The 25309-nt window shown below is 33.2% G+C and overlaps 1 protein-coding gene across 1 annotated transcript in view; it reads left to right on the top strand.

Moving 5' to 3' along the window:
* LOC149415148 (uncharacterized) overlaps positions 1-25309 on the top strand; it is a 610989-nt gene that overhangs the window by 162038 nt on the left and 423642 nt on the right. Inside the window, exon 2 of the mRNA XM_089643088.1 lies at positions 931-1328. Within this exon, the coding sequence (XP_089499214.1) occupies positions 1223-1328 (106 nt within the window). The 5' untranslated portion in view covers positions 931-1222. The remainder of the gene's footprint in view (positions 1-930; positions 1329-25309) is intronic.

Here is a 25309-nt window from a genome sequence, read left to right as displayed (position 1 = left end):
AACCACTTTCTAAATACCCGTGGCACTAATAAGAATAAACTTTGAAATTTTCTGCGATATCGGTCGACTACTTTTCGAATTTTGCGAACAAAAATATGCGCATGCTTAAATTTGATATAATACTAGCTGTACCCCGCCACGCATTTCTGTGGCTCACTCTGTCTGTGCAGATAGAGAAACAATATCGCCTTTTGCTTTTACGTCCAACAGATGGCGCTGTTTCTTAAGTGACGTCTATATTTTGTATGTATTTGATTGCAACGTTGTGTCAAAATTTCTTGAAGAACTTTCGGAGATTAAAGATTTTGAACAAACATTGACAGGTTGTTTTTGAGAATTTGAACAATACTTCAAATTTCAAAGTCAACGTTCAAGTTCTGTTATCATTTCAGTTCTGTAATGTAAATGGCCTATAATGATATAGTAACAGAACTTGAATAGGACATTCTTTTAACTCGAAAATTAACGTTGAAATTTGATGAATTGTTCAAATTCTGTGAAATAACCTGACCTAACATTTTAATTACATAGACAGATTAAGATTAAGATTAACAGAAATAATGGCAATGTTTTTAATACAGTAGTTTAATTTAGAGAAGCTGAAATGAGGGGCGTTCATAAATATATAGCTGTTTCACCCATACACATATTATTTATATGGCTTTCTCTTTCTAATGCATTCCGTTCCATTAAGCAACGAATTATGTTATTATGTTTTTTACATTTATCCAGTAATGTTGGATTCACTGGGTGGCTTACCTGTGCTGAGGCCTGAGCCTGACCTGTTAATTTACATACTTCTCCTTGAAAACAAGATGAAGCTCACTGTCTATACCTGATTTTGAAAAACTCTTTTTAAACCCCTGGCGACGCCGGAGACTAGCTAGCATTTATATATAATTTTTAATATATTTATTTTCTTTGTTACAGATTAGCCGATCCGCATCCAATAACATCATAAAAAGAAATTTATAGACAACACAAGAAACACTTGACTTCCATCGACAATGTCAAACACTTAATATAAAAAAAAATCTGCCAAAAAAAGTGCCAAATTCAATATTAAAATAATTTTAAAATTCAACAAAAGTTGTGAGTGAAAAGTGTCAATTTGTTAAGTGTATCTATCAATAATGGATAACTGAGGTTTTTCGCAATAAAATTTCGAAATTTTATCGTTTTTGTGTAGTTTTCTTATGAAATTCATCGAGAGGCGACCGCCATGTTAGTAAGGAAACAAATTTCAACAAAGATGGCGTCGTTTTGGCGGGAAATGACATTGATTGCTGTGGGAGTCATTCTTTTGGCGGGACCTTCGTTTGCTCAAGGTTTGTGACCTTTATTTAGTATTAATTATGTTTTGTTTTAATTGTTAATTGTAGACTTTCTGGTATAACTTGTAATCAGTTTCTAATTTTAATGAATCGGCAGTTAACATATTGTTTATGTCTTAATTTCGTTAATTATAAATGATTTTAATGTAACAATATTTATGAGAATAATTGTCTTAAAAATCATGGTCAAATATTTAAATTATTATTAAAATGATTTCAAGGGCCTGTAAAAATAATCACCACATTAAACCCTGAAATTTCTATCAATATATTTGGAGATGCAATGCAGAGGATATGTTTAAGAAAAAAATAATTATGAACCCAGGTTTTATAGACGTTTGGTTTGTCGGAGGGGCTTATACAAAAGCTGGTATTTCAAAGCCTAGCTGTGATCAAAAGAACGAGTCTTAAAAACGACCTGTTCAGTATCCCAGATTTTGGAGGGTTTAGGCTCTCGACTAGCCGAAGAAAGCGGGTTTAAATTGCGGCGTGCGCAAGTAAATTTTATTTGATTAATTTGTTATACCTATTTCACAATTTATTCATTTAAAATAAAACATAGTATCCTTGCGGCATGTTCCAGAAAGGATGATACTTCCAGTATCGCCCTGGTGTCATTCAGAATTGAAACTTGTTTGAAATTGATTCAACCGTGTTTGGTGACCAGATCTGAATTTCTAGGTACCCAACCGCCTTCCTATCCCCATCTCCTTCATCACACCATCAATCTCCAGCCTCACAACATACCCCAGTTGGGGACGCTTAAAAAGGGGCAGTTTAAGTCATATGTAGGTCAATTCACTATCCGTTTGTTGAAGAAGACAATATGTTCTTAGGCGTTCAAGTGGTGGCACTACTGCAATCAGGGATGTCATCAATCAACACCTAGGAGAGTTTTGTTTGCTTCTAGGAAACGTTTCCAATTCTGTTGACCTCTTTCTGTCTCCCTCCAGTTCAAATCATGTACGGACAGTCAGATTTCTAACCTAAGTAAACTTTACATTGCTTTATAATACAAGGATCCCATTTGGCTACTGAGGCCGTCATATAAAATAAATGTTGTCTTAAAGATGTTTTAAGAAGTGCTATTAAACATATAATAATAATAGTTATTTATTAATTACAAATTAGGGTTGAATGCATATAAGAAATTAGGTTACATAATGTTTTTACAAAAGATTGTTTTCAAATATTTATACGTAAAAAAAAGAAATTTCAAGAAATGTGGAATTTCCAAAAAAATTTCAGGCAGTGGTGGAAGATCTCGTCAATGTGGAGAGACTCTTTCAAGAATCAGAAGAATTTCCCCTTTGAATCTCTCCTCACTGACGCCAAATATATCAATCTCGGAGGAGATTTGGTTCAGGAGCAATATACTCCTCCCTACCGGGAGAACCATTGGCAGGTTAGTTCTGCAGGCAGGAAGATAGAATAATCTATGATGACGTTGTCTAAGATAGTCATCTGGAACATAGAGACTCACGCGCTCCAAAATGGCTGAGTTCTCAATATAGCCTCGCAGCAGTCTGAATAGGTGGGTAGCGGCATACCCCTCCCTTCTGAGCTGCAGGGAGTGAAGTCCCAGCATGCCTAGAAGAAAGTTCGTCGGGTAGAGCCATGCATAGTGGCCGTACTCCCTCATGTAGAGAAATCTTAGAAACTTTTTTTGAACCCTCTCCAACACGAGGGAGCACCCCACATCATGAGGATTCCAGATAAGCGAACCACTCTCCAGCCTACTGCGGACCAGGGAGAAGTATAAAATCTTCAGAGCACGGGTATCCCGAAAAACTCTGACGGTTCGGAGAACAAACCCTAACATTTTAAGGCCGACTGGCACACCCCATCGATATGAGGACGAAATGTTAACTTATTCTCATACATAATCCCAAGATCCTCTATGTTTGAAACTCGTTAGAGATTATGACCGAGCATAGTGTACCTGTGGTATGTGAGACTAAATGCTCTGGTGAAAGTCAGAACTACGTATTTCATGACATTGAAATGAAGCTTGTTTCGGTGACTCCATTCTGAAATGTTATCAACATCAGCTTGAAGGTGTAGGCAGTCCTCAATATTTCTTATTAGAAGAAATAATTTTAGATCGTCACCCAACAGCAGAAAGCGAGAAAAACGAATGACTTCAGGAATGTCATTAATTAAAATGGAAAAAAGAAGAGGCCCTAGGATCGATCCTTGGGGAACCCCAGAAAAAACAAGAAATTCGGCAGATTGGAAGATTCCGTGAGTGACAAATTGTTTTCTGTTCTTGAGGTAACTTTTAAAAAACTCTTTTCTTATCTTCGGATTAAATAAGCAAGGTGCTTTACTAAATAATCTATTCCATATCATAATTACCCACAGTCTACAATTAAACAATGTGTTATTGAAATAATATTACCATCAGGAGTACAACAGGAAGCTATGAAGTTATATTACATCCGATCGAAAACGAAAAGTGTTCAAAACATGGAAGCGATTTTAACATAACGAAGTCACGCTCGAATTATTGCTCGGTATTTCGTATTGTTTTTTCTAAAATACCTGCTACCAGTCGTGCGAAGCCATTATAATTTTTTTAAGTATTGTAAAATGAGAAGAATAATTGGTGGTACATTGACTACTGAACTGAATAGCAGAATTTTCTAGTTTCTATTGTTCACTTTCCGACAATTGATTGAGACATTCATTGTAGGGTATTCTTGCCCAATAAATACAAGCAGTTCTTTTTGATTGTTGTGGATCGATTCTTCGAGAATTGAATGGTATTTTATCGTGATTGAATACGGTAGCATTTGATAGTCTAGTATGATCAAACGTTTTTTAAATTTCGAAATTCTTTCTTCAAAATTTTAATCTCTTTGGCCTAGACAAAATAATATCATATCAGAAAAATATCCACAGTCGACATACCCCAATTGGGCATGCCAGATGTTTGGTAGAAGTTTGGAAAAAATAAATTAAAATGAAACGTTAAACGCACGCTTTTTATGCGCTTAGTTCTTCTAAATTCCGCAACGGATTTCGATAGGGTTTTCACTATCATTTAGAGAATTTCTTCCGGAAGGTTTTTTTTTTAAATTATTTATTTCATCAAAAAATTACAGAATATATAATATATCATTTGTAAGTTATATACCAATATGTAAGTTAGTAACAATGCCATTATTGAAATAATAATAGAGCAGTAAAAGTGTTATATAGAAATGGCATAATATACTATATTTTATGTTATGAATAACCCGCCTCACTAGGCAAGCCTGTATTAATGCAGAATTTTTATTAATTATTTCTCGCATTTTGACTATGGTTTACTTATAAATGTTTTATATAGGTTCCTATACAGCAATACTTTATTTTAGGTTATATTTTTATTAGCATATAGACAGTACAAATACATCAAGTTTTAGCACAAAACATACTATAATAACTATCAATGACAAGACTTTTGGTTAGGTTGCATTATTGTTTGCGTATACACAATACAAATACCACAAGTTTTAGCACCATACATACTACATACTACGTTTATATGACAGGTCAGTGGCTAAGTTGGCATCGCGCTTGGGTCCCACCCAGGCGTAGTGTGTTCAATTCCTCGGCTGGCTAAGTCCTCCATCGCAACACAAACAACATTTTCCTCTGACTGTGGTGGTAGTAGGAGAGAATCAAATATTGTTAGGTTATTCGTACCTCGGCAATGTTTGTTTTTCTTTTAGTAAAACTTATAAAACATGCATATTATATTTATAGAAATTAGAGAAAAGTCAAGCAACGCGGAGTAAACAAACAAAAAAGTATTATAAAAGTTATTGTAACTTCGCTTGGTTCGTTTAACAAAAAAATTGACCGGGTTAATTGTTTGACGGTTTTCTGTTTAAGGCTGGCCGCATACATACGTTTTCCGTATTCGATTTCCGAATTAGTTTTCCGTATTCGGAATTCCGTGAGACTAGCGCAAACGTTCGTTTTTCTTCATTCGGAATGTATAAACGTCAGAACCAGTGTTGCCAACAAGGGCGATACATCGCCATTTAGGCTACTCAAAGCGAGAATCGGCGCCGAAAAAATCTAAAAGGCCACTGGTCGCCAATTAAGCTACTTCAAAAACATCAATTTTAAACATGTCCCGAAATTCTCTAGCCACCCCCCCCCCCACGAATTTTTTATTTTCACGTAAAAACATCAATTTTAAGTCCCACCTAACACCAAATTCGGCTACTTTACGCTACCTTATGTATGAGAAACGGCGATATTAGGTCAAGATCCGTTGGCAACACTGAATTACTGAACGGAAATTTCCGAGCGTTTGCGTCGGCACAAACAAAATGTATGCAAGTGCTGCGTTCCACATGACGTCATTAGGTTTTTTCCAGTTAATGTATTTTCTACTGATTCCGTGCATTCCGATGTCCGAATACGGAAAACGAATTCGGAAATCGAATACGAAAAACGTATGTATGCGGCCAGCCTTAATAGAACTATTTAAAATTGTACGGCTGCGCCTGTGGTAGACATTTAAATACAAATACAAAGCGTAGTGTAGCTACTTTCTAATACCGTTAAAATCGTATATCTCACAATAATACAAAATACTTAGAACGACTTTATGAGTGCGTATCAGTTTGTAAATTTAAGTACACAAGATTACTTTACTGCTTTTGAAGTACGGTGTACAAAAAAAAAAAAAAATTAATACGTACCCTATTTGCCTTTTTTCCATCTTAAGAGGAAGCTACAAGCCAAAAATATGTATATTCTTGGTATGTCTTATATCGTCACGAATATAGGTAATAGTCATTAAAATCGCATGATAATGGGAGTCTAGAAACGCTCGATTTCAAGCGCAAAAGTGGTTTTTATTTATTTTGTAAAAAAAAATATAAGAACGCAAAAAAGTTAATCAAGGGAAACTGTCACAATTAATCTTAGCCTTAATATTATATATTTTATAAAGTTGTTTCATTTATGCGATCATACATTTCTATTGAATAAATACATTTTTTGGTAGATTACATTTATATTTTTTTATTGAGTAGTTAAACTAAATATTTGTATTCTACTCAAAGGAAACCATAGAAATAGCTCCAATTTATCTAAAGCATATTTTTGGCATTTATAATGTAAACAAATTCGCTTTAAAGATTAATCGAAAATCACTTTTTAGCATTAAGTTTCGCCTTAAATCATCTAAGATTAAATATACTTGAACACTTGGAAATCAATAAACGAACGACTTTATTTTTTATTGTTCTTTTAAGTATTTTCCTGTTAAACCACAATTAAGCAGTTTGTCAACAGTATGTACACGTTCAATTACAATGTAAATTTATATACATAATATTATTACTAATTATAAACACACATAATATTGTTGCAACTTTTTTTTCCGACTTTATGTCCGGGTTAAATCTTCCCCACAGGAAAAACTAAGCCCTTCCACACACTTTTCCCCAAATGATCATCTAGTCAATCCACATTATGCAAGTGCATTATATAAGCATAATAAATACAAAACAATACAAGAACAACACGTCAACTCACAAGAGATCAAATGGGAAAATAATTCACCGACTCCAGATATTTTCATATCAGAGGGTTCGGCTCGTTAGAACTCCTAACAGGGCCTATAAATCCTACTGATCCCTCAATACAAATATTTAAAAAATCTTTCGTAATCCTACATGTATTTAAAATGACTGATTTTTTGCATTTTTATGTATAAATTCTTTGACTGATCTAATACGCCTAAATTTTGAATGAAAACTATATTTTATTTATATTATTATTATTGGCACACGGTCTAAAATAACACTAAATCTACATGCATATAAATAACGACTACTGATTGATAGTGATGATTAGTACAACGTATTTCTATTTATGAGCCATATTTTTAGCTTATATCTGAATCTATTTGAGAATTCACAAATTTCCATGTTACTTGGCAACATGTTGAACATTTTGGGCACATTATATTCTAGGGTTCGCTGTCCGTATTTATTGCTATATTTTGGAACAAGCATGCCTTCATTATTTGTGAACTTAGTGTTGTGTTCATGTTCCAATTTCTTTTTATATTCAGAGTCAGATATATGCTGAATCAATATTTTGTCCCATAGTAAGACAAGATATTTAAGTTTCGACACAACGATGAAATGTTGCGTCTCTGTTTTTTGAAACTAGTAATTTAACCATAGAATTTTGTACTGATTGTAGGTAATTAGTTTTGCAAGAATTTTCTAATATATAACATTAATTAGTTATGTTCACAAGACCTTAACAATAAAACACAATTAAATAAGCTAATAACAGTCACGCAATTATTTATTTTTGGGAAATCGACAGTTTACATTTATTGCAGTTTGTACATAAGTATTATATAGCCAAAATAAAACTTATTATGGATTTCCTCCTTGTGACTTTACCTCCACTGAGACAGCATAATAAGGAATAAGTAAATTAAATTTGCAAGAAAGCAATATGAATTCAAAGATTATATAAAACGAAAAATATACAAAACAAAACATTTATAGCCATTGAGAGCGGTTGCAGATATAAATCAAATCATAATAGAAATATAAACAATAGAGACGTTACATTATTCACAAACCATCAGAGAAATATTCTTTTATGAACCTCTTGTATTTGGTAAGTTTGCAACTGAATATATCCACCTTGGATAATACGCTATTTTAATTATTGCATAGTCTGTTCAGGCAAAAATTCTGCTTTTTTTCTTATTCTGAATTGGCGAGTTGCTACATAATTTGTTTAAGAATGGTTACATTTAAATAGGTCTTTATGCCTAATGAGTCGAGTAGGTACTCTTAAATTGACCAGACGTCTAAAGGCCGAAGAAGTTTAAAGGGATCAGAGAAATATTCTTTTATGGACCTCTTGTATTTGGTAAGTTCGCAACTGAAAGTATCCACCTCGGATAATACGCTATTGTAATTATTGCAAAGTCTGTTCAGGCAAGAGATCTGCTTTCTGCTTATTCTGAATTGGCGAGTTGCTACATAATTTGTTTAAGAATGGTAACATTGAAATAGGTCATTATGCCTAATAAGTCGAGTAGGTACTCTTAAATTGACCAGACGTCTAAAGGCCGAAGAAGTTTAAAGGGATCAGAGAAATATTATTTTATGGACCTCTTGTATTTGGTAAGTTCGCAACTGAAAGTATCCACCTCGGATAATGCGCTATTGATAATATATTACAATTTAATGTGGGGGAAACAGATTTCAAAGTACCCTACAGAATATATTATACAGTATCTACTGTCACATTAGTTTCTCGGTAAATTGATTTAGCCGGTAATAAATCATTTTAGATATCATAACACGGGTATTAGCCTAGTATAGTGGTTGAAAACTGTAATGTTTAAATCTATCATAAAAAATGAAAGTAGGCGGGGGTAAATAGAATCATGTAAATAAGTCGTCTAAACGTGGCCAGTTCAAAAATGGTCTTGAACGCCGAAACAGCTCACAATAATGCATCAATACTTGCAGATCTTAATAATAACAGTTTTAAATTTGATTTACATTAAAAAAAATGGAGTTCTATCGCAATCTGAAATACATAAAGTGAAATCAATTGTATGATTTTTGTTCCCTTTGTTTCGCTACAAACAGTTTTCTACGGAAATTGGCTCATTTTTGATTGGCTATCAGTTTGAGGATATCTCAATATAATTAATGAGTCTATAAGCACACGTATTACTATCACAGTACGGCATAGAATTAAATATTTGCACACGTAGAAAATTTAGTGATTCCTTGTTTTAAACGGGATTACGGCCTTCAACGAATTTTTAACAAAGTATCAGTTAAAAGGGATTGTTTTATGAAAACTGCGGAATACGTGTTCATTCAAATACTGATATTGTCGCCTTCCTTATGATATTTATGAGGAAGAGAACACGTGTTCTCGATACATTCTAAATGACTAATATTTTATCAGTAAATTGGCATGCTATCACTATTTCAACATGATCATTTTTCTGCATGTGGCAGCAAAAGTATGAAAAAAATTAACACGTATTCTTTCCGAATAAATATCACGATCTAATGCGACAATATCAGTATATTAATATTTGTATAAACACGTGACTGATACTTTTTTACGAACTCTGTCAATTCATTGTTTGAAGGCCTGCAGTCCCGTTTTTAATAGGAAAACGAATATTTTTAACAGATTTTAAATCAATATACAGTATTTCATATCAGTAAATTTTCTCCGACCATATTTCTACCCTTTTCAATGATAAAATACCACAAAGACTTATTTTTTTAATGATATACTAATGTTAATAAGACAAGGTTTTTTTATTCATAGCACAAAAGGTAACAAAATATTTCACCAACAAATGTAGATATAATATGTCTCGACGCCATCTAGTGGGAAATTTAGTACTAACAAAGCCTTTCCTACAAAATAAAGTTGGTTATTTACAGGTGAAAAAATATAATAAGCAGTAATAATTGTTGATTGAAGTACTAGTACATATTTAATTATTTGGCATGTTGGAAATAAGCCGAAATGGCTCAGTTGTGCAAAGCACCTGACCGGACATCAGAAGGTGCTGGTTCAATTCCCGTAGGAGGCATTTATTTTTACTCGGGAGATGTTTTAAATTGTATGAATATTTCAGGAGACTAATTATTGTTTATAATAATTTGCTTACTACAAAGACATAAGCTTAAAAAAACATGGCAGATGTCTTCTGTTTGCAGATGACCTCAAGCTTCTGATTGAAATTATTTCTTACTAAGGACGGGTTGTTTCGGAGAACTTGAACAATTCTTCAAATTTCAAAGTTAATTTTCAAGTTCTGTGAAAGATATGTTTAAGTTCTGTTTTTATTTCAGTTCTGTCAAGCAACTAGCCTATAATGATATAATAACAGAATTTTAATAGGACTTTCATAGAACCCGTAAATGAACGTTGAAATTTGATGAATTGTTCAAATTCTCCGAAACAACCCGTCCTAAGACTGCTTGAAAATGCAATCTGACCTTCATTCCGTAACAGAATGGTCAGAAAAAAATAAGTTAGAATTTAATATTAAAAAAATTCATAATAATTACATATACCAGCTCCCAGAAACCCATAGTTTTTGAGTACAGCATTAAAGGGCAAATATTATGCGAGTCAATAGCGTTAAGATCTTGGAGTCGTCTTTGATTGCAAAATGACGTTCTCAGACCCCCATATTAAAAAAAAACAATCGTAAATGAACAAATTCCGCTAGTCAAAAATGGCAAATTATGATGTGCGAACATTCAAAACGTTTTGCAAACTCAGCATATTATGCCGACAACACTCGAACTAAATCACTATTTGATTAATTAAACTAAGTTTCACCAATCATATCCATCAAATTGTGAACAAAGGTATGAAAACACTAGGCTTCGTATTAAGAACAACTAAAAACTTTAATCCTTTACAAGCCATTAAACTATTATACGTATCTCTAGTAAGAAGTCTAATTGAATATAACTCAGTAGTTTGGTCTCCATCTTACAAAATTCACATTAACAACATTGAGCGAATACAAACAAAATTTCTACGTTTTATAAATTTTAAATTAAATATCCCTGTCGAAGACTTAAAATACAATTTCTTAATAAATACTCTAAAAATACATACATTAGAAGATAGACGTAAAATAAACGATTTAACGTTCTTATTCAAAATACTTAACTCTAAATTCGACTGTTGTGAACTCCTGCAACTTATAAACATACATACACCCACAGTAACAACACGACCAAATACAATATTCTACAGCAGCACACATAAGCGTAACTACATTGCCCACTCTCCAATACAACGACTTCACACCATGGGAAATCATTACTTGGGTGATGTTGACATATTCAATACCAACTTGGCAAGTTTTGTGGATCATTTAAAACATTTATTTCAACAATACTCCTAAACACATCATGTAAACCAACAAATAGCTGTAATTTTCTGTTTTTGTTTCTTGTGTTTGTATGACTTGTTGCATAGCTTTTATCAAATGTAATTTTATTCTTATTTTTTATGTTTCAGAGTATCTGTCTAATTAAAATTATACTACCACAATGTAAAAGCCCTATGGGCGTTAAATAAAAAAATTAAAAAAATAAAATAATCTTTATTACGAATTGGTGTACATTGTGAATATCAAAAAACATGCCTTAGATAAATTGAAGGTTTTCCTATCGTTTCGCTTCAGTAGAATACAAATAAAAAAAAATTACTCAATAAAAAATATAAATGTAAACTACTAAAGGAAATATTTTTTCAATATAAATGTATGAACGCGTAAAGAAAAAAACTTTAAAAAAATACAGTATTATAGCTAAGATTATCTGTGACAGTTTCACTTGATTAACTTTTTTGCTTTCTTATGAAGTTATTTACAAAATAAATAAAATCCACTTTGTGCTTGAAATCGAACGTTTCTAGACTCCGTTTGTAAAGCGATTTTAATGCCTATTACCTACAATATAAGGTATACCAAGAATATACACATTTTTGGGTTGTAGCTTCCTCTTAAGACTTTTTTGTAAACCTATATTCCCAGATGTTAAGAGTGACAGAATATGAAGATTGTACTGTTCATAAATTGAGCAAAATATATAGGTTAGTTTTTGATTATTTTGATCAAAACCTACAGTATAACTTTTGTTAGAATTTGTGTAAATTAATGTTTTTACTTCGTCTACGTTATTTAAAAAGTTTCTTTTTACACAGTATTTTTTCTTTTCCAAAGCCAAACTTTTCCAATTTGGAAATTTCCAACAACATAAATAAAAACAGGAATTAATGTTTTTATGAAATAAACTAATTTAGTTATTATTTTCAATGAAAACTTTAAGAGATCTTAACTTGGAAAGGAAACAAACAATGCTTCGATCAGTTTTTTTGTTACACCCGGTCAAAACTTACGTCACATCAACAAAATAAATTAAAATATCAATAATATATATTTTTATAGTGTTATTTAATGGAAGATTTACACGATCATTTTTTTCGTTCAGTTTTCATCGTCAGCTTTTCATAATGGATTCGAGATGAATTTTTGGGTCCTATTTCGGTACCGATTTTCACCAGTTTAAAGATGGCGTACATTAGGTAAGTTTTTAGATTCTCACGGCCAAAAGCATTTTTGTTGTTTGTTTTTGGGGTGTTATGCCGTGTTGCGCTAACTCCTTCTTTAGCTGACGTTTCGGACAGCGTTGCAGTGTCCATCATCAGGGCAGATCCGGTAGATCCACATCTTCGGATCTACCGGATCTGCCCTGATGATGGACACTGCAACGCTGTCCGAAACGTCGGCTTAAGAAGGAGTTAGCGCAACACGGCATAAAACCCCAAAAACAAACAACAAAAATGGCGTACATTATTTAACATTTGGTATTTCGCGTGTATTTGAGATGATTTAATGTGATACATGAGTTATTTAGCACTGTTCACACTATTTTATTGAGTTGTTTGGCTGTCCGTCCTCTCTACCTACCCTTGCAGCGAAACGGCGTGATGCTTAGTTATTTAGTAATTCAATATTTCGAACGCGTATTTTTCTTTCTTTGAAACCTGATCACATATTAAATTCCACGTTGTTTCTGATTCCTTTGTATGTTCTAGTAGAGTTGGAATTCTGCGAACGACATTATAACGAGCAACGTGAATTCAAATAATTTTGATCATTAGTTGCTCGTGTACGCAATTCTTGCTATAACATCAAAGGTAGGAAAATTCAATATTATTATTCGAACAAGTTGATTTTACACACGTGAAAAATCACGGAATGTTACTTGATTTGCAAAGATGAAAACTGGATACGTTTTTAAGCAATATAAAAAAAAAAACCATAACGAATTTCAATTCCATAAATGTTAATATAAATTAATGTTTTTTTTTATGTCCCCTATAGACTCAAAATCTAATAGCGATACCGATTTCACTGAAAATTTCAAATTGTTCTTAATAGTGTCAGAAGTTTGAGAGAGAAAGAGAGGTTTGAATTGTACCATTACTGCAACGGCATTTATGCTAGTCTACCAAAATATCAAATTGACACGTTTCAATCAGTGTTTAATGCAGCAGCACGGCTCATAACCGGGGTTTCAAAATATTCGCAAATTTCAAAATACCTTCGTAACCTTCACTGGCTCAAGTGCCCTGAAAGAATCCAGTACAAATTGTGCTGGATGGTGTTTAAATCCATCAATGAAATGGCCCCACCCTACATCTCTGAACTATGCGTCTCGGAAAACACTGGTCTGAGGCAGTCAACTCTTAGATCAGCAACATCATCAGCTGTAGGCAGACTGATAGAACCTAAGCGCAAGCCAAATACTAAGTTTTGTGATCGCGCTTTCAGAGTATCTGGGCCGAAGGCTTGGAATAAACTCCCTCTGGAACTAAGATCCATAACAAGTCCAACAGAATTCAGGTCTTATCTAAAAACTTACCTTTTTAAGCTGTCATACCCTTAAATTAAATATACCATTCCTGAAAGAAAGTCCAGTTATATCCATTTTTTTAATTATGTCCTAAATCCTGTATCTAAATTTCGCTAATAAACAATTAGTTAATGTTTATTAAGTGTTAATCTCAAGTGACCTACCAGGTAAGTATTGTACTGTATATTATCTCCATATATATAGTTATTAAAAACATAGTAGAAATGTATTATATACTTGTACAGCGTCCTTGAGGTGATTTTGCTCAAAAACTGTGCTATAAAAATCATCCAAATATAATAATTATTATTATTAAAGTCAGGGTCGCCAGAGGAAGACTTTACGCATTGTCTCTGCACTGAAATAAGAAACATACGTAAATGAAGTAGATATAACCTAGTGAGACAAAAGTTTTTAATTTCTTTAAAATAATATTATTAATAATTACATTAGAATTCACAAACTCCAAACCATTCATAACCCCGAATCGCCGGCATTTTCAAACTGTATTTGATCGATGAAACGTGACTTAAGGCGATGCCATACGTAGTAATGCAAAATCATGTGTTTTTGGTTTGAAAATTTGGTCGCCTAGAAATGTTTCAAATGCTTTAATTAAATACTGCGAGTAGAATACATCTTGGCCTTTGAAATAATCGAGTATTTTTATAAGCTCAGAAAAAAATAATGTATAGGCCTATGAAAACTGCTTTAAAGTTCAAAATCTCCTACTTACGAACCCATTTTCGGTTATGATTTTATTGTATAATGTGGCAAATTAAGTTATTTATAAAATGATCGGAAGAAAATTAAATATTTATGCCTGAACATCCACAAAATAAAATAAAAGGCACTTTTTGGCCATGTTTTTTTCTTGCATAAATCAAAACAGGCGGATGGTGTTAAGCGGGAATTTAAACCTTATCATTATTTATTGTTATTAAGTTTAATTTGTAGAACTCCATTTTAATTTTTATTTTTTATATATTCAATAATATTGTTATTGGGTTTATAAAAACAGTTTATTTTTAAACAAGTTCTGCTGTGTAATTATTATTACGCGTGACAGCTGTTTCGCCCTCTGAACATTTTGATAATGCCTTCAGAGGGCGAAACAGCTGTCACGCGTAATAATAATTACACAGCAGAACTTGTTTAAAAATAAACTGTTTTTATAAACCCAATAACAATATTATTGAATATATAAAAAAATAAAAATTAAACCTTATCGCCATCTACGTAAGGGTTGTTATTGATATCGGCTCAATATAAAATACTACACGACGTAGTGCATCGCCTTAACACTTATTTTAGTCGAACTTGCGTCGGCAGTAGGTGATCTGTTTGTAGTAACCCTTGAGCGGTGAACTCTAGCGTATGTAAATTTGTACTGATTTTTGTATCAGAAATTCAAGGTCAAAACTCTTATTTTCAGGTAGTATCGCCCTTTTCATCGCAAATGACTCCTAAGAATTAAATCTTAGCTGTGCGTTTACAGTTTCCGTGGTCAAGGGGTAAGGCTCTCGACTAACAAGTTAATTTTATTTCATTCATTTGTGTTATTTAAATTTTATCAGTATCGCCCTGATGTAAGACTACCATTCAGAATGATACCTTGCTTGAAATTCCTTTAGTTGTGTTTGGTGACCAGTTCTGAATAGCCAGGTACTTCCACACCTTCCTCTCCCCACTATATTCACCCTCACAACATACACATACATTGGGGATGCCATAGTCTCACTGGCTCTAGACGGTTGGGAGCAGTTGGTACTCTTGCGCAGTTTCATATAAAAAAGAATATCATAAAGTTTATCTTATTATGCAGAAAAACACCACTACTGGCGTCTTGAAGTTTGTCAGTCTTTGAGAATTAAACTTTTTTTAAATACACCAAAAACGTTCAACAACCTTTATTATACAAATGGTCGATTTACCTATCAAAAATTAGGAAAGACATTACTGTTCGTTAGAAAAAAACGCTCTGGCGAAACCGAGTTGTAACAATCATACATTTACCATTTATCAGAGCAATCTTAACTACGTAACAACAAAACTAAATGCAGAAAACCACATTAAAAGGATTAACGCTTGCAACACTGTATCGCCTCTGCATACATAAATACACACTTCACATCAAACCACACATCCGCCCTGATGATGGACACCGTAACGCTGTCCGAAATGTTAACTAAAGAAGTAGAAGGTGCAACACGACATAGTGACTCAAAAATTAATGACGGTAATAGGTACTTATAGTCGCGATAAGTAAATTTCTAAGCATAATATGAAGATATACACACACACTACGCAATAAAGAATAAAACCTCTAAACTATATTGCCTACACACTCTATAACCCTCTTCCAGATATATATAACAGCCGGCATTAACCAAAAATTCAAAGAAAGGCTTAAAAAGAATATTTTTTTTAAATATATAAAAACATTTTCTATCTCCTGTATTTGTAATCGAGCATAATCTATTTTTACCAATATACGAGTATTAGTGGGTAAGTACCTTCTTCTAAATTCCTACCTTGGCTCTGTGCTTATTTGTATATCCCTGTCTGTTTCCTTTTTTGTTTCTTCTTGTCTGTTTTACTTAACCTTCCTTTTTTTTCTATTTGTGTACTGTTTTGTATGTGACACTTATAATGTTGATATCGAAATACCAATGTAGAATTGTACCTATTAACTCCCACCTATGTATTGTAAGTTCCTCTCGTTCTACAAAGAGTTTTGCAACTCATTGGGAATGTTCTAGCAAGAAAAGAAAAATACAATGAACTAAGATTACAAACTTTATAAGAAAGAAGTGCAAGGGATGACTTGATTGAGACTCTCAAAATTTTATCTGGACATTATAGTTGCCCTGACATCAAGAAATCTATAAAACACCTTTTTCATCCAATCCTAGGAAACACTTCCTTGCAAATAGAGTATTGGAAGCATGGAACAAACTTCGACAACATGTCATCCATTTTACTAATATAACTCAATTTAAAGCTCGACAAATTCTTATTCGGAGAGAAGAAAGCATTATTTTATTTATTTATTTAAAACAACTCAAATACTGTTTTATAACTTATTGTTAAATCAAATATGAGCGCTTCAGCAGAATGCTGGTTGCTCATTAAATAATTATAATAATAACAAAAATAAAAGAAAAATACATTTCAATGTCTGTTTCGTAAAAAACTGTTTGAAAATCACTGACCTTAGCTTTATTTTAATGATAGATCATTAAAACTAGGTTCGATTGTAAAAAAAACAATCAGTCAATGGTTTAAAAGACGTAGATTAGTATTTATTACAGTTGGTCTTGCCTACGTCTTGTCAACTTGACAATATTTAAATATATTGACCTACATAATATTAATTTGGCTGAACAACTCTCTAAATACATATTGAATATATTATACTCATATGTATTTAATTTAGAAGTTGACATTGCAATCAATCATTTCAAGTCTGATTGCAATGTTAACTTCTAACTAACTTAGTTGGTTAGTTTTCGACATTTATTTCGTATATAAACTACTGTATCTAACTAACTAACTACCCATCACGCCGTTTCCCCGCAGGGGGAGGCAGAAAGGACGGACCGCCAAACAACTCGGTCACACCATACACTTCTTTGCCTCGTTTACATTCATACATCGTCTCATCTCATACATACTCTTCTATTATTCTGACTCTTGACATGGCCCGACTCGAGTATCTGATTCACTTGATCGTGCCATGTCTTCCTCGGGCGTCCCCGAATTCAGCTACCGTTCGCATTTGCATCATATATCCTCCTTACACTCCTATCTTCGCTCTACATGCCCAAACCATCTAAGCGTCCCTTTCTTAATCGTACTCATTACACTTACATCAGCCTTGCACTCTTTGCAAATCTCCATATTCCCCACACGATCAAACATGGTTTTACCACACATACGCCTCATGGATCTCATTTCAACTGCATTAAATCTACTTTCATTCTTCGTCTGCCAGTTCCATGCCTCACTTCCATACATCAGGGTAGGTATCAGCACTCCATTGTGGACTCCTAACTTTGCTTCTTTGGACAATTTTTTGTGACCCAATTTCAGAGAAATGCGTAAATTTCCGCGTGCGTATGTGTGATTGCCACCTTAAGTTGAAAAAATGCATTGTCATCGACATCGAGTCTATCTGCCATGTTCCAGCTCGATAGGATATCGGGAAGTGAGTTAATTTCCACTTTCAAGATTTTCATTAATTTATTACTGTAAACAATTTGATGACAATGCTACTTAATGCGAAACAACTGGGCCTATGTGAGTATTTGTCAATTTCCATTGAGGAATTAGATGGGAACGAGGAAATGCCGAACGACACGCTTCGACCGGTATACATTCTAAATAATAATGGTAATGTATAATAAATTTAATTCACGTAACGAACTGTTAGTGCTTATATATACAGTCATTAAAACGTTTTGTTTTGTCTTGCGAAATGAACGAACAAACAAAACGTCCTTGGGTTTTGTTAAAAATCGAAACGCATTCTTTAACGCTCAGATATTGCACGATTGACTTGGTTTTTGAGGCACGATGTTATACTGCGCAGATATGGATTACGACATAATGGAATTTTTATAATTGTTGATTCATTCCTCGGAATAATAGATACTCACTTTGTCCGGGTTGGCTTTGGTCATGTTTGGTGACCACATCTGAATAGTTAGGTACTTCATTACTTTTCTCTTTCACATCTCCTGCTCACACGCAATCAGGGCTGTCATATTCCAACTAGATCTGGACCGTTGGGAGCTCTATTCACATAAAAAATCTAAAAAATCAACCCGTAAAAACAAGTTTTTTTAATTGCTTGAAGATTGAACCTTCGTCCCCAAGGACTGCCTCTTTACTGCTGTGAACTTTCAAAATGTCTGTTCAACCTTAAAAAAATAAATTATTTTTACAAATGATTTAACCTGTCTCTGGTCGCGCAAATAACTGTGCCAAATCCCGTTTGGGTAGAGCCAAAATTTATTTGTGTACGTGGTTGCCATCAAAAGTTTATACAGTAGGTACATAATAAATAAAATAAAATAAAATATAACCTAAACAAAAATGTTACCTAAAATAATGTATTGCTGTATATGAACCTATCTTAAACATTTGTAAGTAAACCATAGACAAAAAGCGAGAAATAATTAACTAAAAAATCTGCCTCAATACAGGTTCGCCTAGTGAGGCAGGTTATGCATAACTTAAAATATAGAATATTATGCCATATCTTTATAACACTCTTACATACATATTTACTTTTTCTTCTATTACAAACTGTTCTATTATTGTAACATTAGTTTTTCAACTATATCATTGTTATTAACTTACATATAGGTATTTTACTTACTTATGATATATTTTATATTCTGTAATTTTTTTGATGAAATAAATAAATATACATAGTCATCGGCAACGAGTTTATCTCCGGGGTTTCAGATCGATCGGATATCGTAAAGTGGGTCAATTTCAGCTTTCAAGATTCTCATTAATTCATTCCCAGGAACAAAAGTGAAATTTTAATAGGTATGGTGTGAAGGTTTTTTTTAAGGAACGGAAGTTCTAGGAAGGTAATAGGTTTGAGGGCTGGGTAGGAATCTAGGAATCAGTGTTTTTAGGAGTGACGGATGTCTGAATATATCCCTCCCACTGGGGAGCAAGGCGATTCGCCGAAAGACCAGTTGGAGAGGTCAAATGGTCTCCCCAAACCAGCCTCTGCCGATCAGGGACACCACAAAACTCAAAACAAACTCACCAAACGTAACCACTTGGAGCGACTTATGGCAGATGAGTTGGTTGTCCAATAAATGGTTCCCAGGGCAGCGGTACCAAACTAGCCCACTGGGAGATCATGTGTAGGATATGAATTTTGGATAGACGGTTTCAGCGACTTCTGTTGTTCAACATCAAGGTTTTAGCTCTGGGAAGAATATTTTCAGTATTTTCTAAGGTGATGTGACTTGACAGTTATTTTACTGATAATTCCTTAAGAGGAAGCTACAAGCCAACAATTTGTATATTCTTGGTAAGAAAGCAAAAAAGTCAATCAAGTGAAACTGTCACAGATAATTTTAGCTATAATACTGTATTTTTTTAAAGTTGTTTACTTTATGCGTCCATACATTTCTATTGAAAAGGTGTTTTTTTTAGTAGTGTGCATTAATATTTTTTATTGAATAATTTATTTTTTTTATTCGTGTTCTACTCAAGTGAAACTATAGGAAAATCTTCAATTTATCTAAAGCATATTTTTTAGTATTCCTAATGTACACCAATTCGTTATAAAGATTAATCAAAATAGTGATTTAGCTTTAAGCTAAGATTTTATGAACTTAGCGTAGTTATTAATTAAACTTAATTTGTTTGATAATAGGTCGGAGTTTCTTGTATAACTTTATAACTAAAAAATTCAGGGACTCTTTGTCCTGCGGTAATATTACAAATAGGTTTATTTAACTTGTCCTAATTGGTTTCCAACTCAGTCCTTGAAGATTCTTTGTTGCTCTAAAATATATAACTTTTAATGATATTATCCCAGGATACTTATTTTTAGGATACAATATTTCAGGAAAAAAAATATTTTCAATGAAGAAAATAATTTAAGAATTTTGGGACAACGTGTTAGAGTGACGGCTTTCGTGGTCGAAGGGTAAGGCTGTCGACTAGCAAGCTGGAGGTCGAGGGTACAAATCCGGGCGCACACAAGTAAATTTTATTAGATTAATTTGTGTTATTTCACAAAATTAATCTTTCCAGTGTGAAAATACTATCAGTATCTCCCTGGTGTAAGACCACCCTTCAGTATTGAAACTTGACCAGATCTGAACAGCTAGGTACTTCCTCACCTTCCTCTACCCCATCGCATTCATCTCCCCACTACTTTTAGCTTTACAACATACCCCAATTGGGGAATGCCATAGTCTCACTGTCTGCAAACGATTGGGAGCAGTTGTTACCCTTCTACGATTTTTTTTAATGTCAAAAGGACTGTTTTAATTAATTATGTTAAACCTTGCAATGTCGGAGTATCCTGAATCCGACGCATGACTAGCGTGGAATAATTACTTCGAGTGCAGCGCTACGTAAAGGAAATCCTCGGTCTCTCTATCAATAGAGATTGCACTGGTGTTGAAGTAATCAATATTGATGGTTCTTCAATGCGAACTTCATTAAAATTTCGTTCTCGTACGGAAGATTCACATCATTATTACTTTATAGTACGGTTAAAGTTGTTATCATTATTTATTTTTGGGCTATTTCGCCGTGTTGCCTTACTCTACTGCTCAGCCAACATTTTCGGAGAACTTTTATTTATAAATAATACTATATTTTACAATCAAATTATAAGCTGTTCATCTCACAATGGGATTATTGTGTCGAGATGTGCAGCTTCTATATTATACTACAATAATGTCGTTATTTGCGTTTGTCTGTTTGTGCGTTTAGTTCTTCTAAACTCTAAGCAGAATTCTTGCCTGAACAGACTATACAATAATTACAATAGCTTATTATCCAAGGTGGATATTTTCAGTTGCGAACTTACCAAATACAAGAGGTCCTTAAAAGAATATTTCTCTGATGGTTTGTGAATAATGTTATGTTCTATTGTTTATATTTCTATTATGATTTGATTTATATCTACAACCTCTCTCCATGGCTATAGATGTATTGATAATTTTTTTGTTATGAACATTTTTCGTTTTATATAATCTTTTGTTGAGTAGAGGTAAAGTCACAAGGAGGAAATCGATAATTGGTTTTATTTTGGCTTTATAATACTCATGTACAAACTGAAATAAAACTGTCGATTTCCCGAAAATTAATAAATAAACTACACCACGGATTTTGGTAGGGTTTTCATTTTCATTAATGTAATTTATTAGGGACGGTTTATTTGTATAATAGATGCATATTACATTTATAGAAAGTAGAGAAAAGTCAAGCTAAGCCGGGTACACGTCAGCTATTACAATTATTTGAGTAAATAACTAGCCTAAATATACTTGAACACACCTCACCCGATGAACCCGGGCACTACTGCTAAAACACCAAACGTAGCGAACCACTTGGGGTGACCTGTGGCAGCGGTATTGGTAATCCAATACATGGTTCCCCGGACGGCGGTACCCAATTATATTATTGTAAAATTACACAAATTAATAAAATAAAATTTACTTGGGCACGTTGGGTATTAAACTCGCGACCTTCGGAATGCTAGTCGAGAACCTTACCTCTCGACTAATTAATTTGTTTAACTTGTTTGTTAAGACAACTAATTTGTTTGTTTCATTTAAAGATTTTTTTCCGACCTTTTTAAAACCATTGAAAAAGAGTCCAATTAAATTTATTAAAATAGGTCACGTAAGCATTAAAAAAATATTATGTTCGACAAATAATGGGTTCCCATTATTGAGAAAATGAATGAGGGATGTTCTTTAATTTGTTTTTCAAATATTGTCTGAAAAATTATGATATTCCTTAATTTGTTTTTCATTTTTGTCGTAATATATCTACTTTCAATTTTTGACCTAGTCGCGCCATCTCTACAGGCCGGCTAGTAGCCATTTTCAAAGGTTTTTTTTTTCCCAGTCTTGACTGAGGATTGATCCCTCCTCCCCGAGGACTGGCTCTTAAGATTATGTGAACTTTAAAATGTCTTACTAAAAAAAAAAATGACTGAGGATTGAACCTAGTCAATACCGCTAACACCTAAGCCAAACCTAATTGGATAGTACCGACATTTAGTTCGTATATTAACTGCTGTAAATTTTTAAAGATAATATCATCCAATCTCAGAAAAAATGCGTGTGTGCGTGAGTGCCACCAGTTGATATAATTAATTGTCAACGACAACAAGTCAATCTGTCGAGTTTCAACTCGATCGAATGCCGGGAAGTGCGTTAATTTCCACTTCTATGATTCTATATCGTGGTGTATTTAAAAATGGGTAGAACTAACAAAATTAATAAATAAATAATATTATAGCAGATAATTTGTTTGTAGTCTAGGACTCTTGACTACGAATCCAGATGTCGCGTTGTCGGAGTTTTGCTCTGTTCATTTCCTAGACGCACTAAAATCTTTATCTTATTTTTCTATTTCGAATTTTCGTTTGAGAGTCCCTAAATTAATTACTTCATAAAGTTTAGCATCAAACCAACCCTTATTATAACAAACCAACCCCTTTAGCGCAGAAATCACGAATCGTTTGTGTTTTAGGATTAATTTTTCACTTGGCCAAGACAAACTGGAAAAAAACCAAGGTCTTAAACAAGGACCAAATTTCGGCACAATTAACTCAACATTTATTTATAAGGCTGCAGGGATCTGTTATTGAGCCTTTTTTAAATGTGGCACGGACCTCCCCCGAGCAACAATTAAATGTGGCACGGGCCTCCCCAAAGCTACAATTAATTGTGTTTTCGTTTGAAATGGAACGAAACATTTCGAATTAATGAGTAAATGTTTGTTTTAAGCCCCTTGCTTTATGTTTTCTCTTAAATGGTTTTTTTTGCAGACTTGTATTTAGGGTGCGGCAAAACAGACAGTGCAGTGTTGAAGGGCTATTTCAAAAGAAATGGGGTATATTTTATTTTATTCGGTACATTATGCCGCTTTACGCATCAAGTCTTGAAGATGACATCTGAAAGATGATGGCCCCCACAGCGATACATTGATGAAGGCGATTGCTGTGATTTCCTCCCAAATTTAATCTTTGAGTTCTTCTAAGGTGCGACGCCGATGTTTAAAAACATTTTACTTCAGGTAGCCATACAGGAAGAAGTCGCAAATTGCAGTTAAAAATTGTAGCAAAAAACGGCCGTTTTCTAGAAACGTGCGGACGGTGAAGCCCCGGCGTTGTCCGGACCAAACCATGTTAACGACTGAAAACAGCACGACCCTTCCGAAAAAATGAGATCTCTCCCATGGATGTACCGGCTCTCCAAAACTGCACTGTTTGTCTGGCTGTACCCTGTCTTTAGTTAATACGCTTACCTCTTAAGATAGAAACGTTGTATGAAATGCCTTTAGATGTTTTTGGCAACCAGATGCTGAATAATCTTCTTTACAACGCTCTGCCAAACTGCAACTTGGCAAATGCAAAAAAAAAGTAAGTTTCCCATAGTAATTGAAGGACCTTATTAACAATTTCAATAGCTATTCAATTTTAAAGATACTTTTTTTTAATCTTTAATAACCACCGTATTTAAACTAATATAGTCAAATGGCTTGACGCAGTTGAATGAAGTGTTTGTTAACACGACATTTTATTTATTTGATTTACGATTACCGACCGGTTTCGCTTAGTACAAGCAGCTTATAAAATTAAACTGTTGAATTTTTAAAATATTTTAGATTAATTTTATACCCTGAATATGCTTGTGCTGAGCGAAACCGGTCGAAAATTAAACAAAATGGTTTTATTTTCATTAATATGTCAAATCACAAAGTGACACTCGTTTATCGATTTTCAAACGTATGTTTTCTAACAAACGTATGACTTATAGCAAACGTATGTTTTCTAACAAACGTATGTTTTATAACAAACGTATGTTTTCTAACAAACTAATGTTTTCTAACAAACGTATGTTTTCTAACAAACTAATGTTTTCTAACAAACGTATGTTTTCTAACAAACGTATGTTTTATAACAAACGTATGTTTTCTAACAAACGTATGTTTTCTAACAAACTAATGTTTTCTAACAAACGTATGTTTTCTAACAAACTAATGTTTTCTAACAAACGTATGTTTTCTAACAAACGTATGTTTTATAACAAACTAATGTTTTCTAACAAACGTATGTTTTCTAACAAACTAATGTTTTCTAACAAACGTATGTTTTCTAACAAACTAATGTTTTCTAACAAACGTATGTTTTCTAACAAACGTATGTTTTATAACAAACGTATGTTTTCTAACAAACTAATGTTTTCTAACAAACGTATGTTTTCTAACAAACGTATGTTTTATAACAAACGTATGTTTTCTAACAAACTAATGTTTTCTAACAAACGTATGTTTTCTAACAAACGTATGTTTTCTAACAAACGTATGTTTTCTATCAAACCTATGTGTTCTTACAAACGTATGTTATCTAAAAAACGTATTTTTCTAACAAACGTATGTTTTCTAACAAACGTATGTTTTCTATCAAACGTATGTTTTCTTTCAAATGGCGTAATTTCTTTCTGGAAACCTTTAAAAAATACTTAGTTATCTGTCTTTATAAAAAAATAGGAATAATTTAAAATTAAGGTTTCAATATTTTTTTTACTATTATTGAAGAAGAAAATAATACCTACTAATAAAACAGAATAAGACACAGAAAAATAAAAAAAGATTACTGTCACAACAAAGAATTGAACCCAATAACTTGTTTTATGGGGACAGGCGTCTTAAACAACTTGGCATTTTGAACTATTTATTAAGCGTTATATTTATCAATTTAATTTTTTTTATGTGAAACCC

The sequence above is a fragment of the Hesperophylax consimilis genome, chromosome 19, assembly GCF_061612785.1.
Source record: "Hesperophylax consimilis isolate HC1 chromosome 19, BYU_Hcon_1.0, whole genome shotgun sequence".
NCBI lineage: Eukaryota > Metazoa > Arthropoda > Insecta > Trichoptera > Limnephilidae > Hesperophylax > Hesperophylax consimilis.
Note: the sequence above shows the minus strand (reverse complement) of the source record. Positions and strands in the feature narration are given on the sequence as shown.